The sequence below is a fragment of the Carettochelys insculpta genome, chromosome 9, assembly GCF_033958435.1.
Source record: "Carettochelys insculpta isolate YL-2023 chromosome 9, ASM3395843v1, whole genome shotgun sequence".
NCBI lineage: Eukaryota > Metazoa > Chordata > Testudines > Carettochelyidae > Carettochelys > Carettochelys insculpta.
Window position 1 is genome coordinate 19529273 of NC_134145.1, and position 26920 is coordinate 19556192.

The 26920-nt window shown below is 42.2% G+C and overlaps 2 protein-coding genes across 5 annotated transcripts; one reads left to right on the plus strand and one right to left on the minus strand.

Moving 5' to 3' along the window:
- The first annotated feature begins 201 nt into the window (after positions 1-201).
- Positions 202-25807, plus strand: DYNLT5 (dynein light chain Tctex-type family member 5). 4 transcript variants are annotated; one of them, XM_075002342.1, is made up of 5 exons: positions 202-360; positions 1473-1596; positions 5358-5443; positions 21716-21830; positions 25300-25807. In XM_075002342.1, exons 2-5 carry the CDS (start codon positions 1484-1486, stop codon positions 25463-25465), a joined length of 480 nt encoding a protein of 159 aa, XP_074858443.1. In that variant the 5' UTR covers positions 202-360; positions 1473-1483; the 3' UTR covers positions 25466-25807. The 4 variants fall into 4 exon arrangements, with proteins under 4 accessions (XP_074858443.1, XP_074858440.1, XP_074858442.1 ...); XM_075002339.1 differs by lacking the exon at positions 25300-25807 and adding an exon at positions 23063-24862; XM_075002341.1 differs by lacking the exons at positions 21716-21830; positions 25300-25807 and adding exons at positions 10625-10749; positions 12117-14151.
- On the minus strand, positions 19467-21708 carry INSL5 (insulin like 5). The gene is made up of 2 exons (XM_075002344.1): positions 21534-21708; positions 19467-20136 (listed from the first exon to the last, which is right to left on the minus strand). Exons 1-2 carry the CDS (start codon positions 21706-21708, stop codon positions 19892-19894), a joined length of 420 nt encoding a protein of 139 aa, XP_074858445.1. The 3' UTR covers positions 19467-19891.
- Positions 25808-26920: the final 1113 nt, after the last annotated feature.

A 26920-nucleotide genomic window follows, 5' to 3' on the forward strand; every position in this document is an offset into this window, starting at 1 on the left:
GGGGGAGGGGTGGTGCCACTCGGTCCGTCTGGGCGCCTCCCGCACGTGCCGCAGAGCACCACGCTAAGCCCGAATCTCGCCCAGCCACGCGCTGCTCCAGCCTGCCAGGGGAGGGTACGTCACAGCCCCGTCGCGTCCCCCCCCGCCCCGGCCCTACCGCCAGCCAATCACAAGCGGGCTGGGGTGAGCCGGCCCGGCGCCGGGAGAGCTTGGCTCCCGCCCCGCTCTGGCCGCCGGGAGCCCCTCTGCGCACCGGCTGGGCCGGGCCCCCGGCGGGAGCCGCCCCCTTTTGGCCGTAACCCTGGAAACCAGCCACGGCAGCAGCTTCTCCGGCAGGCGGCACTTGGCATGCGAGCGGGGGTGAGTGAGGGCCGAGAGGGGGGAGCCAGCTGGGGTGTGACGGGGCCGGGGGGGTGGGGGGGAGCTGGGGTATGACGGGGCGGGGTTTGGATCGGGGCATGGCGGGGGAGCCGGGGGCATGTGGGACTGGGTCGGGAGCGGTTCGGTGGGGGTAGCTGGGGGACTTAGCTGGTGGGGGACGAGGCAGACCCTGAGCTCCCCTCCCTGCGCCCCAGCCCTCCCAGGCTCCGGGGGTCTCTGGATGGAACGTGCCTCACGTGTCTGTAGCAAATTGCAGCCCCGGAGGATCTCTCTAGCAGGCCCCTGCTGCAAAGCGCCTGCTCCTGGGTTACAAGTATCACAGAGGTAGCCGTGTTAGTCTGTATCGTCGAGAACAACAAGTCCTGTGGCACATTATAGACTAACATATTTTGGAGTGTAAGCCTTTGTGGGCAAAGACCGTGCATCTGATGCCATGGGTCTTTGCCCACGAAAGCTTACGCTGCAAAATATCTGTTAGTCTATAAGGTGCCACAGGACTTCTTGTTGCCTCTGAGTAGAGGATAGAGCCTGGACTGAGCTTTGCAGCAGAGGTGAGACTAGCCCAGACTAATAATAGAAGTTTGTCTTGTGGGCAGCAGGTTTTCCAAGGTGGCTCTACTATTCTGAAGAGTAAGAAGAGACTGCATTTCTCCTCTTAGGGTGTGTCAGACTGCTCTGCAGGCTTCACCGGCAAAGGTGTTTGTAATTTTCAGTTAGTCCTGCAAAAGGAGGGAGGGTTTGTAGCAATCCTCAACTATCTTCTGGCTATTCCTATGTAAACAGCTGTTCGTGGGGCTCTAGCATTTTAATTGTGCTGCTAAAGTCTTTTCACTTTATGTTCTGTGCAAGCTCTTTGCAGCAAACTCAGAAAGGAGGTATCATTTTGAAGTCAATGATGTTTATTATGTATACAGAACAAACTTTGTGTCAATGATTATTATTTCACTGTAGTAATGTAAATTCTCTTTTGGACCAATCTGTTTTCAGTAGAGCACCTACCTCCATATGCTGATTTGCTGATATATATATATTATAATTAATTCGGTCCCCTGTATATTTGAGGGTTTTTGTCACGCTGTGTAAATTTTCAGATTTAATAGACATGTCGGACATGGCTAAGGATAAGGCAGCGCGCATGTTAAAGAGGAGAGGCAGCATATCCTCTTTAAGCAGCCATGAAGTCAGAGCAAAAGAATTCCTTGGAAAAAGCAAAGAGTAAGTAGTTTTTCTCATTTGGTGGATAAAATAATGTCAATATATCAGTTAGGAGAATGTTGCATTGGAGGAATAGAGAGTGTAATTGTTGAGGGGCTGTTTTGAATCTAACTCTGCAGCATTATGAGAGCTACTTTTCTTAGTAATTGCTAAGGGAAAGTGTTCTGTCGTTTAAGCAGAACTTGAAGTAAAGTAAGAGTCTTTTTTTCTCATCGTGTAAATTATGGCCCCTTTTTGTTTCAAGAGACGGTGGTTAGCAGTGGTTGCGAGGATCTATGGGCAGTGTTTGAGGCTGTAGCTTCTCTCGTGAGTTACCCATCCAATATTGGATTTACACAGTCGATTGCAATAACCACATCAGTCTATTTCCGAATGTTTGCGTCTTAGAGTTTTTCCTTCTCAGACAAAGTTTTTTCCATGGGTTGCACACATGCTGTCGAAGGATGGTGTGCCCTGTTGTAGCAATTGTCGCCAGGTATTTCAATCTGATTATGTAGATTCCCAGGATTTTCATAGAATCATAGAATACTGGGACTGGAAGGGACCTTGAGAGGTCGTGTCCAGCCCCCTGCCCTCATGGCAGGACCGAGTACTGTCTAGACCATCCCTGATAGACACTTGTCTAATCTGTTCTTAAATATCTCCAGAGATGGAGATTCCACAACCTCCCCAGGCAATTTATTCCAGTGTTTGACCACCCTGACGGTTAGGAACTTTTTCCTAATGTCCAACCTAAACCTCCCTTGCCACAGTTTAAGCCCATTGATTCTTGTGCTATCCTCAGAGGCCAAGAAGAACAAGTTTTCTCCCTCCTCCTTATGACATCCTTTTAGATACCTGAAAACCACTATCATGTCTGCCCTTAATCTTCTTTTTTCCAAACTAAACAAGCCCAATTCTTTCAGCCTTTCTTCATAAGTCATGTTGTCTAGACCTTTGATCATTCTTGTTGCTCTCTTCTGGACCTTTTCCAATTTCTCCTCATCTTTCTTGAAATGTGGGGCCCAGAACTGGACACAATGCTGCAACTGGGGCTTAACCAGCGCAGAGTAGAGCAGAGGAATGACTCCTCGTGTCTTGTTCACAACGCACCTGTTAATGCATCCCAGAATCATGTTTGCTTTTTTTGCAACCGAGTTACACTGTTGACTCATTTAGCTTGTGGTCCACAATAACCCCAGATCCCTTTCTGCCATACTCCTTCCTAGACAGTTGCTTCCTATTCTGTATGTGTGAAACTGATTGTTCCTTCCTAAGTGGAGCACTTTGCATTTATCTTTATTAAATGTCATCCTGCTTACTTCAGACCATTTCTCCAATTTGTCCGGATCATTTTGAATTTTGACCCTATCCTCCAAAGCAGTTGCAACCCGTCCTAGCTTGGTATCATCTGCAAACTTAATAAGCGTACTGTCTATGCCAATATCTAAATCATTGGTGAAGATATTGAGCAGAACCGGTCCCGATACAGACCCCTGCAGAACCCCACTTGTTATACCTTTCCAGCAGGATTGAGAACCATTAAGAACTACTCTCTGGGTATAGTTATCCAGCCAGTTTTGCACCCACCTTATAGTAGCCCCATCTAAGTTGTATTTGCCTAGTTTATTGATAAGAATATCATGCGAGATTGTATCAAATGCCTTACTAAAATCTAGGTATACCACATCCACCGCTTCTCCCTTATCCACAAGGCTCGTTATCCTATCAAAGAAAGCTATCAGATTGGTTTGACATGATTTGTTCTTTGCAAATCCATGCCTGCTGTTTCCTAACAGCTTACCATCTTCCAAGTGTTTGCATTTGATTGCCTTAATTACTTGTTCCATTATCTTTCCTGGCACAGAAGTTAAACTGACCGGTCTGTAGTTTCCTGTGTTGTTCTTTTTCCCCTTTTTATAGAGGGATGCTATATTTGCCTTTTTCCAGTCTTCTGGAATCTCTCATGTCTCCGATGATTTTCCAAAGATGATAGCTAATGGCTCAAATACCTCCTCCATCAACTCCTTGAGTGTTCTAGGATGCATTTCATCAGGCCCTGGTGACTTGCAGACATCTAACTTTCCTAAGTGATATTTTTAACTTTTTCTTTTTTTATTTTATCTTTTAAACCTACCACTTCCCCACTAGCATTCACTATGTTAGGGATTCCTTCCTCAGACTTCTCAGTGAAGACCAAAACAAAGAAGTCATTAAGCATCTCTGCCATTTCCAAGCTTCCCGTTACTGGAAGCTTTTGGATCAATGTTGAATTTTTTCCTGGCATTTTTGCATGTATCCTTGAATCTTAGCTTTGGTCTTTCTCGTGTTTTCAACACATGACAGCTCACCAAAGAGGATTAGAAACTTCACCTTGCCAGTTTGCGTAGGTGGTCCATGCCTCAGAACCATATAGCAGGATGCTCAATACACATGCCTGATAGATTAGTATCTTTGTTTTTACTGTTAGTTTAGGATTGTTTTGTGCTCTTTTCATAAGTCTGCCAAAAATAGTAGCTGCCTTCCCGATTCTGATGTTCAGTTCTTCATCCGTGGCTAGAGATCCAAGGTAACAGAACTGTTGAGCCACATCTAATGGGCTGTTATCCAGAATGATATTGGGTCACTGAGGTATACTTTGAGTGAATACAGCAGTTTTCTTCATGCTACTATTTTTGGCAGACTTACAAAATGAGCATGGAACAATCCTAAGCTGACAATATAAACAAAGATACTTACCTGCCAGGCGTGTGTATTGAGTATCCTGCTATGTGGTTCCCAAGCATTGATCACTTATTCGAACCAGGAGCATCTTTGCTGCTTTCACAGAATTATGAATATCAACTAGGAAGATAAAGTTTTTAATGTAGCTGTCCTGTCAAGATCTGGCATACCCAGCCTCAGGGCAATCCTCAACAACAGAAGACTATGATGGCTTGGTCATGTGAGAAGAATGGGCAACAAATGTCTTCCCAAAGAAATTCTCTTTGGTGAACTGTCATGTGGGTTGAGAACAAAAGAAAGACCGAGGATTCAAGGATACGTGCAAAAACGCCATGAAAAAATTCAAGATCGATTCAAAATCCTGGGAATCTATATCATCAGATCAAAATACCTGGTGACGATTGCTATGCCAGGGCCCTTCATCCTTCAATAGTATATGTGCAAGCCACGCAAAAGAACGTCGTCTTAGAAGGAAAAGTGCTCAGGCTCAAGAATTCAGAAACAGACTGAAGTGGTTATTGCAATTGACCGTGCAAATCCAGTATTGGATGGATAAGCCATGAGAGAAGCTGCAGACTCAAATACTGCCCATAGCACCTCACTGCCAGTGCTACCCACCATCTCTTGAGAAGAAAAGGGCCATAGTAATAGTACTCCACTCACCTCCATGCAACTCAAAATTTAAATTTTTCTTAAATTCATATTAATTTGCAAAACAGAAGCTCAGTTTGGAATGCAGTTTGACAAATTAATGCATTATCTCCTTTGAGAACAGTCAGCTTTACAAGGAAGAACAGCTACTTTGTTTTCACTACTCTTTAGTGTTTAATTTGGCATAACGATGTGGCCCACTGAGTGACAGCACATTTCTTTAGCACGTAATGTCCTGAGAAAAGGCATTCTTAATTAATGCCTTTTTGACATAAATCCAAAAATTATTTAACATTTTTCTCAGACACTTGTTTCTCTCTACCATCTAAACTTTTGCAATTTATTTTTATCAACATATGTTTTCAATATACACTAGTTCATATAGTCACTTTTTGGATTATTTTTAGCTCCATGAGTACGGTCTCTTATATGGATGAACCTGGCCATGATATTCCTCGTCTTGCCATTCGGTTGGAGAACACTTATCAGCTGGGTATGGAATACTTCCTCCTCCATCTAGCACTCAAAAAAAAAAAAAAGACCCAGTACAGGTTGAACCTCTGTAATTTGGAACTCTTTCATGTGGAAACATCTGTAATTTGGCATAATTTTAGTTAGCCAGAAACAGTTTCTCATGGTCCCATAAAGGTTTGCTTACAGCCACCAGTCCTGGCTCTCAGGGTTCTGTGGTGTTATTTAGCTGTAATTTGCCCCTAAATGTCTTCTAAGAGCCCAGTAAGCAGTGGAAGTGTTGGTAATGTGCTAGACAATATTGACTTTCCATGGTCTGGCAAATACTGTCATTTGGTTCTGGTCAGGTCCCAAGGGTGCTGGATAATAGAGGTTCAAGCTGTATAGATATTATTGGGTGAAATGCAATGGTCTGTGATATATCTGTTAAATTAATTGTTCTCAAATTGTAATGGTCATAACGACTCCTGTTAAAACAGCTTTGTCATAATAGAATTTTGTTGAGAGAATTTTGGGGATCAAAATTTGTCTTAGTTTAAAATTGAAAACAGTACGATATATGTTTTGATTGGACACCTTAAATTTATTTTCAATGTTTGGAGTGTACAGGGTACTACTAATAGCAAGAGAAGGAGTTTATCCTTTTGGGCCAATGGTATAGGAGCAATCAGGGTATAGCATATTAGATGGGTAATTCTTGTCTACTTCATGGTCTTGGAGCTGGGTGAGAAATGGTTTTCCCATCCCTGTAAAATATTTGATTTAAAAAAAAAAAAACATTTTGAATTGGGGCAAAAAGTTTCAATCTTGAACATTTTTGTGATCTGGCAAAGCAAAAAAAGATTGTTCCTGTGAGTGGCAGGCAGCTGAGAGCCAGGCTCTGGCCTGCCTACCACTCACAGGAGACAGGAAACTGACTGGTGCTACTGTGATGGTTGGTTTCCTGGCTCCTCCATGTCTTAGAAGACATTTAGGGGTAAATTACAGCTAAATAACAGAACAGAACACTGAGAACCAGGACTGGTGGCTGTAAAAATACTTTACTGGACCACAGCAAACTTGGCCACACACATGAAAAGGGTCATTCAGCTAGCTAAGATCATGCCCCATTATGTATGGTGCTGGATGAGAAAGATCTGGATTAGAGAGGTTCAACCTGTATCAGCTTTGGTTGTGTTCTGTGCTTCTCCATTTTGTTTTTAATCACAGATAACTGATCTGTTGCGTTTTGGTCTGGTCTAAATCCAGCCTGTTCCTGTGCCAGTGCCATTTCCTCATACTTGCATGCTCTTCTGCAACCCTTTGGTAAATGCTTTCTCTTGTGCGGTTTAACTGTGACAAACTTACATTTCTAATTCAAACGCTTCAGAATGGGAGACCATAATAGTTCATTTCTATAAGCGTGAAACAGAGCGTTGATCAGATTTGAAACTATTTTTAAACTATTGTTTGAATCAAGAAATGTTGAAACTGATCTTTTCCTATAAACAATTTCAATGAGGGCTAATCAGAATTTTTCAATGGGAAGATGGTTTGCTGAAAAATTCCTGAATAGCTGTACATGGCTGACTGGTAGATCATCCTGTAAGGCAATCTTTTTAATTGAGACTTGTGCATGAAAATATACTTAGAACACTTAATAGCAGTGGTGGGCAAGCTATGGTCCATAGAGATTCCATGTGTGGCCTGTGAGACATTTTGTTTATTGTTGCCCATGTGCATGGTTGCCAGATTCTGCTGGTTTCTGTCTGTATAGTTTTCTTCCTATCACTAAAGTGACATGAATATCAAGCAAGCGGGGGTGAAGTGATGTGTGTGCTGCTTGTGCACAACATTGACTGTAAGAGCTGGGTCCTCCCTCTGCATACAGCTAATGCATTGCTATGGTTCAGTCAGCACGTGCTGCAAATTCTAGGTGAGCAAGTGTAGTTACAAAACTAACCTAGCCCAAGAGACCATCTGGGTTGTGACAATCTTGTGGTCCACAGAGATGAAGGAGGGCCTCCACACAGTGTTGCTCATCACTGCTTTATAGGTGCAAAGAAACATGCATTTCCGCCGCACAACTTCCTGATCCACAGCTATCTTTTTCCAAGGAGATGGTAACATTTCTTGACCTTTGAGGCAAGTGAGGAAGAAAACACTTCAGCTGCTGGTATTCTGCTGCCTATAGTACTTCCAGTGCTTTGAAGGGAATTACGTCTTCATTCAGCAGATTTCAGCATGCAAGAGGTATAACAACCCATTGATATTTTAAGAACATAAGAATGGCCATACTGGGTCAGACCAAAGGTCCATCCAGCCCAGCATCCCATCTGCCGACAGTGGCCAATGCCAGGTGCCCCAGAGAAGGAGAACAGAAGACAATGATCAAGTGATTTATCTCCTGCCATCCATCTCCTGCCCTTGTTCTGGAGGCCAGGGCACCATACTTTATCCCTGGCTAATAGCCATTTATGGACCTAACCTGCAAAAATTTATCAAGCTCTTTTTTAAACCCTAATAGAGTCCTGGCCTTCACAGCCTCCTTGGGCAAGGAGTTCCACAGGTTGACTGTGCGCTGTGTGAAGAAAAATTTCCTTTTATTAGTTTTGAACCTACTACCCATCAATTTCATTTGGTGTCCCCTAGTTCTTGTATTATGGGAAAAGGTAAATAATTTTTCTATATTCACTTTCTCCACACCATTCATGATTTTATATACCTCTATCATATCGCCCCTCAATCGCCTCTTTTCCAAACTGAAAAGTCCCAGTCTCTCTAGCCTCTCCCCATATGGGGACCATTCCAAGCCCCTAATCATTTTAGTCGCCCTTTTCTGAACCTTTTCTAATGCCAATATATCTTTTTTTGAGGTGAGGAGACCACATCTGCACGCAGTACTCAAGATGTGGGCGTACCATAGTTTTATATAGGGGAAGTATGATATCTTTTGTCTTATTATCGATCCCTTTTTTAATAATTCCTAACATCCTATTTGCTTTACTAACTGCCGCTGCACACTGCGTGGATGTCTTCAGAGAACTATCCACTAACTCCAAGATCCCTTTCCTGATCTGTCGTAGCTAAATTTGACCCCATCATGTTGTACGTGTAATTTGGGTTATTTTTTCCAACATGCATTACCTTACACTTACCCACATTAAATTTCATTTGCCATTTTGCTGCCCAATCACTCAGTTTGCTGAGATCTTTTTGTAGTTCTTCACAATCTGTTTTGGTTTTGACTGTCCTGAACAACTTGGTGTCATCTGCAAACTTTGCCACCTCACTGCTTACCTCATTTTCTATATCATTGATGAACAAGTTGAACAGGATCGGTCCCAGGACTGACCCCTGGGGAACACCACTAGTTACCCTCCTCCATTGTGAAAATTTACCATTTATTCCAACCCTTTGTTTTCTGTCTTTTAACCAATTCCCAATCCATGAAAGGATCTTTCCTCCTATCCCATGACCGCCTAATTTACATAAAAGCCTTTGGTGTGGGACCGTGTCAAAGGCTTTCTGGAAATCGAGGTATATTATGTCCACTGGGTGCCCCTTGTCCACATGTTTATTAACCCCTTCAAAGAATTCTAATAGATTAGTTAGACACGACTTCCCTCTGCAGAAACCATGCTGACTTTTGCCCAACAATTTGTGCTCTTCTACGTGCCTTGCAATTTTATTCTTTACTAGTGTTTCTACTAATTTGCCTGGTACTGATGTTAAACTTATCGGTCTATAATTGCCAGGGTCTCCTCTAGAGCCTTTTTTAAATATTGGCGTTATATTGGCCGTCTTCCAGTCATTTGGTACCAAAGTGGATTTAAAGGATAGGTTACAAACCACTGTTAATAACTCCGCAATTTCACATTTGAGTTCTTTCAGAACCCTTGGGTGAATACCGTCTAGTCCTGGAGACTTGTTACTATGCAGCTTATCAATTAACTCCAAAACCTTCTCTAATGTCACTTCAATCTGGGAGAGTTCCTCAGATTTGTCACCTAAAAAGGCTGGCTCAGATTTAGGAACCTCTGTAACATCCTCAGCCGTGAAGACTGAAGCAAAGAAATCATTTAATCTCTCCGCAATGGCACTGTCTTCCTTGATCGCTCCTTTTATATCTTTATCGTCCAAGGGCCCCACTGCTTTTTCAGCGGGCTTCCTGCTTCTAATGTATTTAAAAAACATTTTTACTATCGTTTTTTGAATTTTTGGCTAGCTGTTCCTCAAAATCTTTTTTGGCTTTTCTTTTTGTGTACCTGAATTAACGATCAAAAACATTCAGATACTATGGAGAAGTTGTTAAAGCTTAGATCAACATATACCCAAGAACTTTTCTTGCTGCTTTAGGAAGTTAAAGCTGAAGGGTGGCACAAATGTGAAACTAATTTAGAAAACAGTCTGGATTTAGATGGACTCCTTACCAGCAACTTTGTCGAGAGATCTCTCATATTGCATTTGTTTCAAGTGAAAGTGTGTGATCTGCTAACAACCTTATTTTCAAACACAGCTACCCATATAAGAGAGACCCATTGATATCTTACGCGGTTGTCGCTCTTGTTTTACGTGACAGTTTTCTGGAGTGGATGAGAACAAACAATGAATCTCATTATAGTTCCCCTACAGCTACGAACTTTAGCTTTGTTCTTAATTTTTTTGGCAAATCTATTACAGACTTGTAGTTAAAGAGTAATAATACACATTTGAAAGTGCTTTGTTTTTCAGTAATAAAAATCTCCCTCTCTCTCTCCCCCCCTGCTTGTTTTGCGGATGAATTAATATTCTTAAAGTGAAATATTGCAATAGCGCTGGCTAGAAGAGGTGCTGTGCAAGCTTGAACAAAGCACGTCATTCTTGCTCTTTAGCATCACTCCTGTTTCTACCCCCGGCCTCTTTTAAATAGACCTTAAACTATGCCAGATTGTATGATAGCTTTATAGTGGTTGAGATCATACAAATACATCTTTAGTTTTGTCCTGATCCAGGATTTAAATTCAGGTCTCCTGAGAGAGAGATGTGTGCATATACGTGTGTGCGCGCACACACACACACGCACGTGCGCGCACACACACACAGTGTACTAGTTTACTGTACTAGTCAGTCTCCTTTTATTGGTCATTTTAGTAAGTTTAAAAAAGCAGTTTACAACTTGTGTTCAGTTATTCTCAACATGGACTTATAAATTAAAGCACCATGAAATATCTATATATACCAGGTCCTGCAAAACGTTTTCCAGTGGTCACAGTAAATCATATTTTGAAGGACGTGCTGACTAGTTATCTCCAAGAAGAAAAATATGAAGCAGAGCTGTGCAGACAAATGACAAAGACCATCTCTGAGGTATAAAAAATAATTTTAGTACAGTTGGGTTTTGGGGTAAATTATGGGTCAGAGTCACATACACACCCTTCTCAAATCCATGCATTGGGGGACTTTTGTTCAGTATCTCCATACTTCCTGTGGTGCACCCTCTTCTGTATGTCTGGGTTGTGCATGGGGGGTGGGGGAGTGACTTGTCAGTCGAGTGAGTAGTGGGTGGGCCAAAGACGACATGCTTCCTGTGTCTTTCAAAATTTACTCAGAAAACGGAACAGTCCCAAGCTGGAGTAACCTTTGTGTGGGGCGCCCCAGATGGTCACGGGTTATTGTGGCCAGTGGGAAGTCGTTCTATTGCACTTGTTCTCCGAAGAAACCTTGTGGGTTTTTGTGTGCCTGGAGCAATGTGGGAGCATAGTGCGAGCTCTTCTGTTTATCCCCACAGTCTGCCAGATTTTGGGATAGGCAAACCCTGAACGTCTTACAGGACAATGCCTCGGATTTTTTTATTCTTCAGAATCTTCTTTCCTTGACTGTTCACATGGGAAGAGACAATATTAATAAGTAGAATATAGGACTTGTTTACCTGTGGATACTCAGGAAAATTAAAACCAGTATGCTTATTAAAATCTGTTAAACTTCCATGTGGCTGCTCTCATTTATAAGTAGTGTGAGTTCACTGAAGCTTATTCCTCCAGAAACATCCAAAATAGCCCCTCAGTGATAATTACACAATTGTGCAGGCTCAAATTCTATAATACAAGTATAAGCCTTCAGTGGGTTTGTCTAGGATAATAGAGTGGAAGTTGGGTGTCATCAACAGATCTGTTTGGTGAGAAAGAATAGCAACTCGCTCTTTTAGAGATGTGTCTAAGGCTAACAGGGGTAAAAAGCAGTAAAAGCTTACTTGTTTGAATGTTTTTGCTTGGTTGGTTTTGTGTATATTTTAATCAACGTCACTGAAAGCTCAGATGGAGACAATCTGTTAAACATGATGATACCATCCTTTTCATAGACGGTTGTCCTATTTGAACTGTGCTTTGCTCTCTGTAACTTGTGAAGCTGGTGTCACCACTTTTTAAATTGTAATTTCTGAAGTTAATTCTTTTGAGATACGGCATTTCCAAGAACTGATATTACTACGATCATCATTGAAAATATTGATTCATTAGTGCTGTAACCTCAGTCACTCATATTCCTCCCACTAGTGGAAGTGTAATACTTACAGGGTGATGTTTCAAGTCTATGGTTAGGTGATAACCAAGATTCCTGAAAATGTTTAATAATACTATACATAGCATGCTTATACTGTACTGTATCAACGCACTGATTTTTTGCCTCTGAACCTACTGTATAAAAATAATTTGTCTGAACATGTTTCTCTCTCATAGGTTATTAAGGCTCGGGTAAAAGACCTTATGATACCAAGGTACAAAATTATTGTGATTGTTCATATCGGACAACTAAATGAACAGAGCATGCAAATTGGAAGCAGATGTCTTTGGGATCCTGCGAATGATACATTTTCATCATATGCTTTCAAAAATACCTCACTGTTTGCTCTTGCAAATGTCTATGCTGTTTATTTTGAATAACCAATAGCTCTAGTTTCAGTGGAAGAAAAATATTTACATGTTTACATTATAGAAGAACTGTTAGACACAGTCAGTGAACGTACAGTTGTTTTAAAAAGTGGAAAATAAGCCTTTATGTGGTAAATGTAATTTAAATCTTGCACCCTTAAACCATTTTTGACCCTTGCTACTTTCCACAGGAAATGATTCATACTAAAATGACAATTTGCACCTGACTTATGGTTTTTCAGAGCTGCATATTACTGTATTAGTTTGTATCATTGTTATTTTCCCTAGTACTCAGTTTCAGTCCCAAGTAAAAAGGTTTTATGCATAAGGCCCATATGGAATTTGCAGAAGTAAAAAAATCTTTCCCTTCCTCCCTCTTCATGGTGTTAAAATGTTAGGCTGCTGTACAGCTGTGTCATGATCTATAGGCAGTACCCTACAGAGTTTTGCAAGTAGTAAATCCACATAACTGATTGTCTTCAGAGATGATGTGCCAGAGATGTCCCTGTGCAAATCCATCTCATGTGGCATCTCTGGTCAGTTTCCCCGATGAAATCTTCAGCACTTTTGAGTTGTAGATGTGGTTAGGCCTCTTGCCAGACCACTGAAGGGAGATCTACCTATTCCATGGCAGCAATGTCCCTGAGTCAAAGTCCAACATAAAAACAAACTACAAAAGTCGTTGGCCTTCTGGGCTCAAATTTCATTTCCTTTCCTTTCACACGGATCCCAGTTGCAGCAACTTGTCTTCACCGCTCTCACCACCCAGGTCCTGGTAAAAGATGAAATTACCCTTTCTGATTGGTCCCCACTAAAAACAACAAGAAGTCCTGTGGCACCTTATAAACTAACAGATATTTTGGAGCATGAGCTTTCATGGGCAAAGCCCCACTTTGTCAGGTGTGAATTTTTGCCTACGAAAGCTTATGCTCCAAAATATCTGTTAGTCTATAAGGTGCCATGTGACTTTGCTGTTTTTGCAAATACAGCATAACACAGCTACCCCTCTGATACTTGTCCCTAACTAAACTGGCTTACTTCTTTTAACTGCCCTCTTTGAGCCTGGCAACTCTTGCAGGTAAATCAGGATGGGGCTGGTTGAGTATAAATCATGGCTATATCTACACTACAATGATCTCTTCCAAAAATAACTTCTTTTGAAAGAAAACATGCACACACAAAAAAATGGATCAAAAAATTGATCCACTCTTTCAATAGAGAGTGTCCACACAGCCCTGCTCTTTCAAAAGAACAGAAAAATCATGTGCCATGAAAAAAGGGCCCCTGGAGCATCTACACATGTTTTTTTTAATTCCCTGAAATAATCTTTCAGAAAAAGATGCTGTTCCTCACCTGGGAGAGGAGGACAGCCTCTGGAAAAAGCACTGTGTTCTTTCAATTTCAGCACATTCTGTGTGTAGACACTCCGTGGGTGCTTTTGGAAAAGGCCCAATTCTTTTAGAAAGAACTTGCTAGTATAGGCGCAGACCATCCCTTCCTCCTGCTCCTATCTGCAATGTTGCAGAACTATAGAGGTTTCGCTGTTTATTTTTGTATTTGCAATCAGAGGATTTTGACCCTTGACTCGTAAGACTTAAAGGATATGAGAAAAAATCTAGATAAGTATAATGACAGGTAAAAACAGTTCATTATATTCAGAAATGTTTCATTGTACTGTAAGCAGCAATGTGTCTAATCAGTGGGATGTGTATGAAAGTCCATTTCCATTTTACTTAGATTAAATCAATTAAAACTGTACTGTGCTATGGTGGAATCAATGTGTTTAATTCATGTAGATGCTATTTCTTTATAGTTTCTAGATTAAAACAGAAATCCCATTCAAGCCTTGTATACTATCTTTTATCTTTTATCTATACTATAGACCAGGGGTCAGCAACCTTTCTGACGCAGAGTGCTGAAATTTTGACCTCTATGTATGGCCTGAGTGCTGGTGATACATTTTAAAGTCACTAAGAGCTTGTCCACACTAGCTCCCTACTTCGAAGGGAGCATGGTAAGCAAGGCATCAGGAGACTATTAATGAAGTGCTGCACTGCATATGTAGCACTTCATTAAGCTAATTCTCCCCCGCGGCAACTTCCAAGTGCCGGCTCACGTGTAGTGAGTAAAGAGTAGGAGTAAAGGGACTTTGAAGTTGCCCAGGGACTTCGAAGTACCAGCGGGTGAGCCACGGCTACACAAAAGCCGGCACTTCAAAGTTTAACACTTTGAAGTTGCTGCAGGGGAAAATTAGCTTGATGAAGTGCTGCATATGCACCGCAGCACTTCATTAGTAATCTCCTGATGCCTTACTTACCATACTCCTTTCAAAGTAGGGAGCTAGTGCAGACAAGCCCTAATAGTCCTACTTAAACAGCTTCATTAATAAATAAATTAAGATGCAGAGCTCTACTGTTTAGTTGGTGGTTGGTAGCATTGGCTGGTCTTTTGTTAATCCACAGGCTGCACGGGGGAGGGGAGGGGCTGAGCTCCTACCTTTCATGCCACTCTTGATATGTGTGCCAGGGATCCCGACCCCTGCTATAAGCCCTAAAACACTATAGCTGTGCTACTGTAAGATCTTTCATATGTAGCTACTCTGTGCTGGTGGGAGAGAGCTCTCCTGCTCTTAAACCACCCCCCAATGAGCAGCACTGGCTGTGTCAGCAGGTGAAACTTATGCTGGTGGTAGGAGGGTGTTATTTCCTGTACCCCGACTCAGATGAGTGGTAGTGTCGACAGCCTTATTTTCTTAAAAGGCTTAAATGTTATCTGTTCTGCTTCCTGTCATTTTTACACCTGAAAGTAAACACCTTGAAAACAGTTGATAAACTACCCAGAAAAGTTGAATCTGACAAAGAGAGTCTTTGCCCACAAAAGCTTATGCTGCAGTAAATTTATTAGCCTATAAGGTTCCACAGGACTTCTCATTGTTTTTCCAGAAAAATTGAGATGACAACATTCAGGATAGAAGAGAAAAAACTCTTTTTGCCAGATGCCATTGCCAGATGCCATTTTCTGTCCAATTTTACCAAATGATTTTTAATAATTACATCAGATACCACTATGCCTGAGAACATCTTAAATGCTGGAGCTAGAATATATAGATATTAGGGCTATTTCACTGCTTTTGAATCACTCATGGAATCCCCACTGATTCAAAGAAGGTGAATAAAGATGGGATTTATATGACATACAAAATCCTTTATATGACACTTCTGTGGGCCATACAGAGAGGCAGCATCCTTGCATCAGCTAAACCTTTTCTTTTGGCTTCATGTGGAGGCTTTCTGAAGGCTGGCAGGAGATGCTTCCACCTGGGGGTGGCATTACCTCCCAGAGAACAGTGAATTGATGCCTTCTTCCCAGTGAGCACTGCTCGTTCTCCTACCTCGCCTCTGACAAGACCTTATAAACTGCCATATGCTGTGGGTGAATTTGGCTTTCAGCCTTCAAAATATTTTTGTCTTCCTTCTCCTCGCCCCACCCCACCAAATAAATCGTATGAGAGTACTCAGGTATTATTGATGAGTCTGAACTCTTATATATTTCTCTGAATCAAAGATAGCATGTTACAATAAATCCCCTTTTAATTTATTATTGGATGCATGCGGTGTCAGGGTGGCACTCTTAGACTGTTTTTTGTTCAGTACTTAGAAGTCAGTGTTTGCCATTTAAATCCTCTAGCAACACCCGCTAAGTCCTGTAATATTCATTTTTAAATTACTGTAAACTTCCTTTTCTGTTTGAAGAAATGTGGAGGAAGGGGGCAAAAGGTAGGAAATGAAGTGTTATAAAGTAGCATCCTCCGATCCCTGATAATGCTACCCAGTTCTAGGCTATGTGAGAGTTCTGATAGACAAGGTCTTAGTCCCAGAGAGTTGTGGTGCACAGGATCCAGTTGGGATCATTTGGATGGATTGTTTCACATCTCTAGCTCCCAAGTAGCTTGGTAAAGCCCAACTACTTTGATTTTGAACAAATAGTGTTGTGGGAAGAGAAGAGAAATGTCCACCCTCCACACAGTGTACATTTTGGGTTTGTGCATTTTAGAGGCCTGTTGAGATATTGGATGGATTAAGTCATATTCATGCACGTATCCCTCTCATAATAAATGTTACCCAAAAATTTTCATGGGAGATTAAATTGTACCAAGATTTCAAGCAGGTCTGTTTAGGTGCGTCTACGCTTGCATTCCTCTTTTGAAAGAAGTATGCAAGTGAGGTATAAATTTGCATATTTGTCACCTTATTTGCATATCTTAATTTCAAAAGAGCTTCTTTCAAAAGAAGAAAGCCGGTGTAGACACTGCTGTTTCGAAAGTAAACCCCATCTCCGAAAGAATCCTTCTTCCCTTTATTTAATGGGAAGAAGGATTCTTTCGAAGATGGGGTTTACTTTCGAAAGAGCAGCATCTGCCCTGGCTTTCTTATTTCAAAACCACTTCTTTCAAAAGTAGGATATGCAAATGAGATGTCAAAATGCAAATATATACCTCATTTGCATTTTATTTGTCATATTTGCATACCTCTTTCCAAAGAGGAATGCAAGTGTAGATGCACCGTTTGGGTTTTAATTTTACACTAGAATGCAAATATTGTAGAACATAAGTTTTAGATTAAGTGACTTTCTAAAGCATGAAAAAACACCTTTTTTGGCATTTGAGAAACAGAGATGGTTTCCATTTATTTTTTCACATAACATGGCTTTATAGTTAGTGTTCTTATCTGAAATGGAGCTATGATTTCATGAGTGAAAATACCACAGCAGCATCTGTAATGAGAACCAACCAGTTTTAGCTCTCAATACTAAATAATATTTACAGCATAAATATCATATACTGCAGTTATATTGAACTGTGAAAAGCGGGGGGTGGGGAACAGACAAGGCCTGGGGATTCCAGTGTATCTTGATTTGATACTTTTCTCACCAGGCATTAAATAAAATGATGAGCGAGAATTCTATCCCATAAAGCTAGTTTATTTGCCATTTCTATATTATGTTCCTCTGCTACAGCAGTGACTATGTGAAGCAGGAAAATGTCCAGGTTTTACCTTTTTATAGCACTGAAATGGTTCATGGCTTTACTAGCTGATGTATCTTACTCCATAAATCATTTCTACAGTTTTGAGGCTTTCCTCTCCTTTTTTTTTATCAGAGGGAGCAAAGGGGTTTCTGTAAGGTGGAAAAAAAATGGTTTGTTTTTTTTTTTAAAAAAAAAAAAGCCTCTTAAGACTTCTCTAGAATACTGGTTTTCAGCCTGGGTTACACAGAGGTTTTCTGTTGTTTGTCAACTCAGTGTGAAGCCCCAATGGGGGTTGCTGGGTGGGTTTAGAGGGATTGCAAGTGCTGGGCTGGCAGTAGGGGGTGGCAAGCAAGGCAGTTGTCTGAGACCCTGTATCCCGCAGCACTAATAAGTGACATGCTTCAGACCTGTTGCCTTGGGGCTCAGGCTTGAGACAAGGCTCACAAATGAAAAACAGGCTCAAGTATCACACTGACATGTAGGTATGTTATTTATATTTCAGTCCATTTATTTTATAGGGTGAAAATGTGCTGTGATACTTTTGTATTTTTATGTCTGATTTGGTAAGCCAGTAGTTTTTAGAGAGGAGAAACTTAGGGTATGCAAAGACCAGACTCCTGGAAGGAGTAGTCTGGGAAGTAAGTACTGATTTTCTTACAGATATGAATGTTTAATCTTGGGTCAATTACTGCTGATGCTGCAAAGGAAGAAAATTAACGTTTGATTATACTTTGATTCTCTTCTGCACCAATATGCAGCATTGCGTTTATTACTTAACCTTCAATACAAGTTTATGTTCTGAAATTCTTGCCGTCATCTGTTTAACTAGGTCACAATGTTTTTTGAAAACACTCACCAGAAAAACAGGGGAGAGTATTAAACCCAGACCTTATTTTTACACTGCTAGTAAAATTTCAACAGTACAAGTATCTTAGATGCCTGAACTAATTTTCAAAAGCTCTTTAAAACCTGAGCCAAAGTTTACAGTTTGAGCAGTCCAAACAGCTGGTCAGCCTAACTTTTCAGTATAGGCTGGGCCGTAAGTTCTTAAATGCCTAAGTCACTTTTGAAAATTAGATTCAGGCCACTAAGACGCTTAAGTACTCTTGAAAAACTTTCCAACAGATCTGTTGATCTTCAGGGCAAACTTTCAGCCACATTTTCTTTGTTCCAGGAATGTGAAAGTGGGAGAGACTTGGGAAGCTGGGGAATTGCTGGAGATAGAGGATCATTCTTACTTTTTGCTTGCTTGGCTTGTTGATTTGGGTCATACTGGAGGATATAGCAGTTGTCTTGTTGCATTGGAGGTGTTTTGCTATATGTTTTTAATTAACATCCAAAATGCTGAGGACTTTTGAATAATTGTCGTTTTTAAAGGTACATAAAGATAATCAATATTTTGACTCTGGGTTCTTGGTTGAAGTCAGTGTCTAGTTACAAGAGGAAATATGCCTCTTGAGCACAGAATTGTATCTTCAGTCTCTCTGTAAAGGGGCAAATTTGACCTTATACCTAGAATTGACTTTGTGAAGATTTTGTTTTGGTAGTCATGGGAACACCAACTTCCCCCTGCTTGGGGGACCCAAGAAACTGACATGCACATGGCTGGTGAGTTTCCAAGGTCCTGCTAGCAGGGGGGAGATGGGAACTAGGTCAGTTTCCCAGGTCCTGCAAGTGGCAGGGGACCGCCTGGTTCCCACTCCCCACTACTCTGGGAGCCAGGAAACTGACCAGCCCTAGTGGGCTGGTCAGTTTTTCAGCTCCTGCAAGCCCGGGGTTCCCATCTCCCCCGATTTGCACAAAATTTGTGTTATGCAGGAGTTGCGAGGAACGCAAACCCTGCGTAACTTGGGGGGGTTCTACTGTACTAATGGTTGGGGCTTAGAGTAAGAATCTTTGCTAATGGGCAGCTTATTTCATAGTCACCCGTTATTAGAATTCTAGAAACTTTCTGTGCAGTTTTTGGTACTGGCCACTGTTGGAGATTTGAACCCTGGACCAGATGGATCATCATCAGTCTGATATCACAAATCTGATGTTGTGGGGGGGGGGGGCTTGAGTCAATTTCATTCTTATAACCATATTGGAAAGGTGCTAGAAATACTACATCTACGGCATTACTATGGTTTTGGTCTCCAAGTGAAAGTATTAACTATTTGTATCTCCACCTTTCTAAACCTGCTGTGGGATTTCATAATTGAGAAAGCAGAAGGAGAAACATAAATGGTACACTGCACACTTTATTACAGTTTACCCACAAACCCTGAGATTAGTACATTTACATGGGAAAATATTAGCACATGTGATTTGAACTCTCTCTTTAAAACATGCTAAATGCCTTATACAAACAGCTGTGCTATCATCACAAAAAGGCGTATCAAAACTGCTCTGTATTTTACCATTTAAAATTTAACCTTAAATTTTTGGTATGATGCAGAAAATAAAGCTAGAGTTCAAGAAATTCAATTATCATGGTCTAGTTTCCAACAGTTACATGTTGTGATTATCTTAAAATATTCAAGCTATTGGATATACTCCATCCAATAGCTGATACATTTTAGCACAGTGAACTTATATCTCTTTCGCTACATCCAATACTGCAGCAGGATGTAGTGAGCAGCGTAACTGCTTCCCGCCTTTCTTGAATAGACTTTTGCCTCTTGTGCCTTAAGTCTCTTTCAGATTGGGGTTTGGTCTTACGCGTTTCTTCACTCAGGAGTTCTGGATTTTGAATGCCATATTCCAAGGGTTCTATTGAATCACTGTTTTCACGTGGTAAATGCAGTTTACTTTTGCTGTCTTCTGTATAAAAGTTAGAAACAAACTAAAATTAGAGGGCATAGACTCCTTAGTAAAGTATATACTTTCAGCTCTAGCAGAAAACATAAAAGACCCTATGCAAAAAAAGTCAAAATATGTTCTCATCTCATTCTGGGTCATTATTTGCATCTGTTGTGGTCGAATGATTTGAGATTTACTGATCGTTAACATGTATTTCACCAGAATTTCACTGAAAGAGATGTCTGAGAATTAAAGAGCCTCATAGTAGTCATTAAAACACCTAATTCTTTTAAACCTTGTCTGTGTAACTGTTTCAGTACAATAAATCTGTTGATGCAGTTGCTTTGATGGAGTGAAACTAGCTGTATGTTTGCTTAACAGCGCAGCTTCATTCTGAACATTATATTTAAAATCAACAGACTGCACAACATTGTGGTACGTACCTTCCTGAAGCTCAAGAATCCTGGCTTTATGGATCAGATGTGAATAGTTTCAAGATTTTCAAAAAATTCTATCCTAGTATTGCAAATTGTTTCACAGCTGTTTGTAATTCAGGTGCGTTTTAAGGAATACCTGTATTTTGAAACTGACAGTACAAATATCCTTATTTCTTTTAAGACTGTTCCATAAAGTACAGCAGCAGCCACCTTTGCCTAATGCAGAGTTGAGTGATTTCCCTACTTGGGTAGTTCTATAAAGTGTTTTGCATGGGTATTTCTCACCAAACATTTTTCTCTGCATGTAGCCACGAGCTTCAAACTTGAACTAATATGAGAGTTACAACAAAAGCAGATGCTTGACTGGAAAACAAGAAATACATAGAAAAATGTTTTCCTAAAACCAAACTTACTTATTTAACTTTGTATAACTAAGGACCCAAATTTTGCATACAAATCCTAGCAGTGATTATTACATTGTTATGACTTTAATGTCTATTATTGAATTTTCTGAAATTTTCCAATAATTAGTTTGTACTGTAACATTTTTTTTGAGAAAACCATGTCTCTTGATGACAATGGCAAAACTTCCAGTTACATCAAAGGCCCAATATTTGTCTGCCTTGGAAACAAAAAAACAAAACAAAAAAAAAAATCGAGTATTTCAAAAGTTGACTAAGGGTTTAGCACACAGTTGGCTTGAAAATCTCTAGATCCTTTTTTTATTTAAAATAAATAAAACAAAAATGTAAGCCAGATAAGCTTCAGAGAAACATAGTACAAAGTTGTGCCATTTCACTTTCTTGTCTGAAATAAAGCTCCTACCATACTGACTCAAGAAATAAGTTTTACAAAGACAGAAGAAACTAAGCACCCAATTGTGCCCTGAGAGACATCCAGGGTGCATGAGCCCCTGCTGAGTTCAGTAAAGTTTGTGTGTGCATAAGAGGGAAGAAGTGAGCCCATAAACCAACACTTTACCAAATAGATCTTGTGGATTATCAGTCAGCTGCCTTCTCCATCGGGATCCCCCACAGGTGAAGACGACAGCTCTTACGAAGTCTCTCCCACAAAGCTTCATGTAATTCCCTTCACCTTTTACTTGAGAGACTATCAGGAGAGAGACTAAAACCAGACCCAAGATTGCTCCCTTCATTTTGCAGAAATAGCACCTGTTGGATCAGAAGTCAGCGGGGAAGAAAGCCAGCCAGCAAAGCCAAATCTGAGGAGTCCCTTGAATCCAGCCTATTTATACACAAGGTCCATTCACCCCATTGGGTAAGGGCTCATTTTGATGAGGCTTTAATGTTTGTCAAGCGTGTGAATTAATCAGTTGTTTCTGGTAACCATTTAAGTGCTTTAGGATTTCCACTTGGATTCTGAGAAAACTATAATTAAAGGTATATTTAGGTAGCACTATTGCTTAACAATGGAAGCATATTCAGTAGTGTGGCATGTTTATAGACCACTAACTTAGATCCAAGCTACTGAGTACCTTCTACAAAAAATGAATGGAAGTTTTATTGCATGGTTCATACATTTAATTGTGTGTGTTATTTTTGACTATAGAAAAGCTCAAACTTTTGCCACCAATTTCACAGCTGTGCTAATTATCACCATTTAAACAGAGACCTGGTCATTTGTAGCTGGAAAATCTTTAACTGCACAGCCAATTAATTTATTTCAGTTATTTAGTTCACATTTATTTAATCATATGTCTATTCCTCATTTTTGCTCTTTTTAAGAGTTTTTTTTCATGTAATTTAGCAATGAAATTTAAAAATATGGGCCAGATTTTCAAAGTTAGGCACCCATATCCATTATGCTCATGTGGATACTTTTTTGTGCACCAGCAAATCAGGTATTTGCACATGGTAAAATAGGCACTTTGTGTGCACAAGCAAATTAGGTATCTTTATTCCATCAACTAGATGGTACCCATATGTACATGTGCAGTTGTATAGGGCTACCATATAAGAAAAGAGGACACCCCTGAGAGGGAGTGTATCTGTGTCAGTATCTACCAACTCATGTTGTTGGTGGATACTGATACAGCTAAGCCACATCTACACTAGCAAGTACTTTTGGAAAATCAGGCTCTCTTTCGAAAGGTCCCATGGTGTGTCTACACACAAAATGAGCTCTTTCAAAAGTAAATCGAAAGAATGTGGTGCTGCTTTTGGAAGTGCGTCTCTGATCCCGGATCAGGAAGAACGCCCTCTTCCAAAAGAGTCTTTCAGAAGAAAACGTGTAGAGGCTCTGCGGACCGCTCTTTTGAAAGAGGAGTCCTCCATTGCACCAGCCAGCTGGTGCATGGAGATGCCTTCCTCAGTGGCAGTGGAGCATTCCAGCCACATTTAAAGCCACCAGGGCCCAGAAGCCCTGTGGCAGGAAGCTGAGAGTATGCTAGCAGTGAAGGCATGAACCTCCTGCTGCATGCCTTCGTGGTCATCCCCCTGTCACCACATGAGCCCAGCCCTCTTCCCTACTCTCCTCCATAACCCTCACAGGTCTCTCAGGAGCCCAGCCAGCTGCAGAAAAAACAAGTTCTCTCCTGGACAGAGTTGGAGCTCCGGGACTTTCTCGGCCTGTGGTGGGATGAGATCCTCTGGGAGATGGGCAGGAAGTGCCGGAAAGCGGCTGCATTTGCCCATGTTGCCACCAGCCTGGCTGCCTGGGAGCACCCTGCCCACACCCAGGAGCAAGTCTGGAGCAAGGCTAAAGAGCATCAGCAGGACTGTGCCTGGGCCCAGGATGCAGCTGGCCACGCAGGGGCAGGACCCACCACCTGCCCCTTTTACTGGGAGCTCTGAAGCCTCCTGGGGCGCCAGGACACCTTGCCATCAGCTGCCACCCTGGACACCGCAGTGGACTATCCGCACCCTGAGGCCAAGGTGGAGGCAGAGCTATGACTCCATGACTGCACTGTCCTGCCGGGCCCAGAGCTGGAGCCACCCTCCAACAGGTCCAGCAAGCATAGGGACCTCATCATCGAGCTCCTTTTGCAGTTGTCCAGTTGGGCGCCAGCCAACAGGGTGTTGCTGGACCTTGGCAAGGGGCCCTCTGATAAGTACCAAGCATGGCACATGCCCTGGCTTGTGGAGTGAGGTCACCTGCCCCCACCACAACTGCCAGCAGGCCACCTATACAGCTAGCAGCCCCAGCCCTGACACAACCCCAATGGCCACAGCACCCGGCAAGCCGTATTGGCTGCTGGTGATACTCAGCACCCATTCCTGTGGACAGCATCATAAGCCACACGCATGGGGTGGGGGAAGATGGGGCTGGATTGCACCTGGGGCCTACCACACATGGGTGGGGATTCTGTCAGTGCTTGCGATCCCCCATGGCTGCCATGCTATTGGATGGGATGGCAGGGGGCTTTTTTCCCCACAGGAGGGCGGGGGGCACAGCCCTTGAGGCAGTAGTGTGGGACTGACATGCCCCAAAATGCTGAGCTCCTCCAAGTGTGAACTGAAAGGTTCCTAATTTGCATTAATGAGGACCTGTTCTCCTGTTGTCCTCTTTGAGCACAGTTCCATCCAAAGGCATTATAGTGCAGCACTTTGTTGTGCTCTGCTATTCTCTCCCCCATAATTCAAACTGTGGGGTAATGTAAACAAGCCCTATATCTTACTTTCTTCAATTTAAAATGGGGAAACACACAGATGAAGTTACTTGTCCAAGGTCACCCAGCAGGTCGTACAAGTGGTAGTGCTGGGGAGAATCCAAGTTCTATGCGTGTCTCTCTTGTGTTGAAAAGGGAATGGGTCAGATTAGAGCAAAATTGAAAAATTATAGAAATAACCAGTTGCCTCACCAGTCTGGTTTTTAATCCTATCCCAGATGCATCTGAAGAAGAGCATTTTCTTTTTTTGCTTGCTTTGGAAATGAACTCAAATTTGAGTTGGTGACATTACAGAGAGTTTACATGGAAATCTGCATCGTGGCTAAGCTGCATGAAATATTTACAGCGCAGTTTGAAAACTTCAGTATGAGGCTTCTGCTTTTTGTTTCGATTTCAGAAATATGATTTTGTGAAAAACTGATTTTCACAGTTCTGAGTGGAAATGAGTCCATATTAAAAGAGAAAGCTCTTTTATTTTTTAATTCAAAAATTTGTTTTGCAAGGTCACTTTTCTCATAAAACATCATCTTTTTATATGTTGTTTCTGAACTCTGTTTATTGAAAATATCAAGCAAAGTTACACTCTGCAGCTGTTGAAATTAAATTTAAAATACATTCTTTTGTCATGCAGCCCAAAATTTATTGCAGATGAGAAAGTGGACTGGGAAAGGGACATCCTGAATTTAAATACAAATATCCTCAATTTTCAACTGTAGGAAGAGTATGAAATAAACAAATGCAAGGTATATAAATGTGGTTTTGTATTTTAAATGCTTAAAAGAGCTTTTCCCACTGTATGAAAATCTTTATAGGAGGATCTAGACACCTGGATCTAATCCAGATAATAGCTAAACTGATTAATTCACAGTCTTGTCAAGGGGATTGGAAATGGTTCGTAGAGCTTTTCATTCTTAGCCTGCCTTGTCCAAGACTGTCTGCATTGTACAGCTTACACTAAGCCTTGTCACCGTAAGGTACGTAGCATAGCCACTCTTTGTCGCCTGGACAGCTCTTCTGAAGACAAAATAAAACCACCTCCAAGGAGGATGGGGGGCACAGCCCTTGAGGCAGTAGTGCGGGACTGACATGCTGTCCGTCTCTTCCTTTCCATCCATACAGTTGCACCAACAGAGGGTCTGGAGAGCCCAGTCCCGTCCATCATGCTAGACACCCCACGGGGGGTGGAGAAGAGGGCCTGGGCAGCTGCCACCCATCAGCACCACAGCAGGCCCAAGCCAGGAGGGCCCCACCCTGCTGCCATCTGCCACTAGACAGAGGTGACTGAGTGGCACTTCCAGCTTGAGGAGGTAGACATGGCATGGCGGTGGATGGCCTGTAAAGGAACTCATGGAGAACCTGAGGGACATTAATGGCCATCATCTGGTGGCACCTGGCCTGGATCCTCCACCTCCCCTCCTGCCCCCACGCTGCTCCCTCTCCCCCCACCCACAAGCCCAACCCTGCTGAAGCCCTCCCACATCCTACCTCCCTGTAATTCCCACCCCATCCCAGCCCTGCCATGGACCCCGAACCCAGTGTGGGAGGGGATCCTGGGTCCAAAAGGGCTTTCAGCCCTCCACCCCTGCCCAGGACTAATGCCCCCACTTCTCCTCCAGGTTGAAGTGACCCCCCCCCGGCCCCCCAATATATATAGTTTTCCCCCTGTTCCCCACTGTAAATAGTTGCTTACACAGTATTGTATTTCACACACAGTTATTTGTGTTAAAAAGTTTATTGTTCCACCATCCCTGTGTCCCTTGCTTATGGTGGGGGGATGGTAAGGGGTGGCTCTGCAGGGAGGTTGGGGGGGCAATAAGGGATATATGTGTGTTGGGGGGGGTCATGTGTGGCGTGCTGGGAGGGGCATGTCACTGGGGCCCACGAGCAAAGCTCTCATGGAGGGCCTCCCTGATGCGTGCCCCGTCCCAGTGGACCTGGTGACTCAGAGCAGCGTCTGGCTGTTCGTAGCCAGGGCTGGACTTGGCCACCTCACCCCTACTCTCCCTGATATTGTGGAGGGCGCAGCAGGCACCCACCACCTGGGGGACATTCTGTGGGCCAACCTCCAGGCACATTAGGAGGCACCTGAAACGGCCCTTCAGGTGCCTTAACGTGTTGCGCTGCACTGCACTGGGGGGGCCTGGTTGAGCCTGGTGTTGAAGAGCTCCTAGGTGGGATGCAGGTGGCCAGCGTAGAGCTGCTCTAGCCAGGGCTGCAGGGAGTAGGTAGCTAATCTCCATTCTTCCGAAAGAGCAGCCAGGGCTGCGTTGCCACTCTTTTTCAAAAGAGCGGTTTGATCTGTCAAAAGTGTGGATCAGAAGATCAATCCACTTTTTGTGTGTGGACGCTCTTTCAAAAGACGATCATCCAGAGGATATCTTCCAGAAGATCTTTTGGAAGAGCACTGTCGTGTAGATGTAGCTATACGCTCGTTCTCAGAGGTGTCCTCTTTTTTTGAAAAGTCAAATATGGTAACCCTCCAGTTGTACATGGCTTGTTTCAAAAATCGGACCCTGTAGAAATATGGCGTTGAATGGAAATTTAAATTTAAAACAACAGGGTATATGGTGGAAAATGGATTATTTCCACATGTTCCAAACAAACTGCAGAAGAACTAAAAATTATTCTGTTCACCCTTTTTATTGTGGTAACATCTGAAAAAAACAGTTTTTGGAAGTGCACAGTTGAGAAGGTTTGTGACTATGCTGCACAGGCCCTATGAAGTGTGATTTGGAAATGT

What these genes read in the sequence shown, in the direction of transcription:
- DYNLT5 (XM_075002339.1), top strand. Translation starts at nt 1,484, where the DNA reads ATGTCGGACATGGCTAAGGATAAGGCAGCGCGCATGTTAAAGAGGAGA. An exon ending in GGAGAACACTTATCAGCTGG is followed by an intron (nt 5,444 to 21,715) that starts GTATGGAATACT and finishes TTCATTTTGCAG; the next exon opens with AAATAGCACCTGTTGGATCA. An exon ending in AGGTCCATTCACCCCATTGG is followed by an intron (nt 21,831 to 23,062) that starts GTAAGGGCTCAT and finishes TAACCCTCACAG; the next exon opens with GTCTCTCAGGAGCCCAGCCA.
- INSL5 (XM_075002344.1), bottom strand. Translation starts at nt 21,708, where the DNA reads ATGAAGGGAGCAATCTTGGGTCTGGTTTTAGTCTCTCTCCTGATAGTC. An exon ending in TAATCCACAAGATCTATTTG is followed by an intron (nt 20,137 to 21,533) that starts GTAAAGTGTTGG and finishes ACTTTTATACAG; the next exon opens with AAGACAGCAAAAGTAAACTG.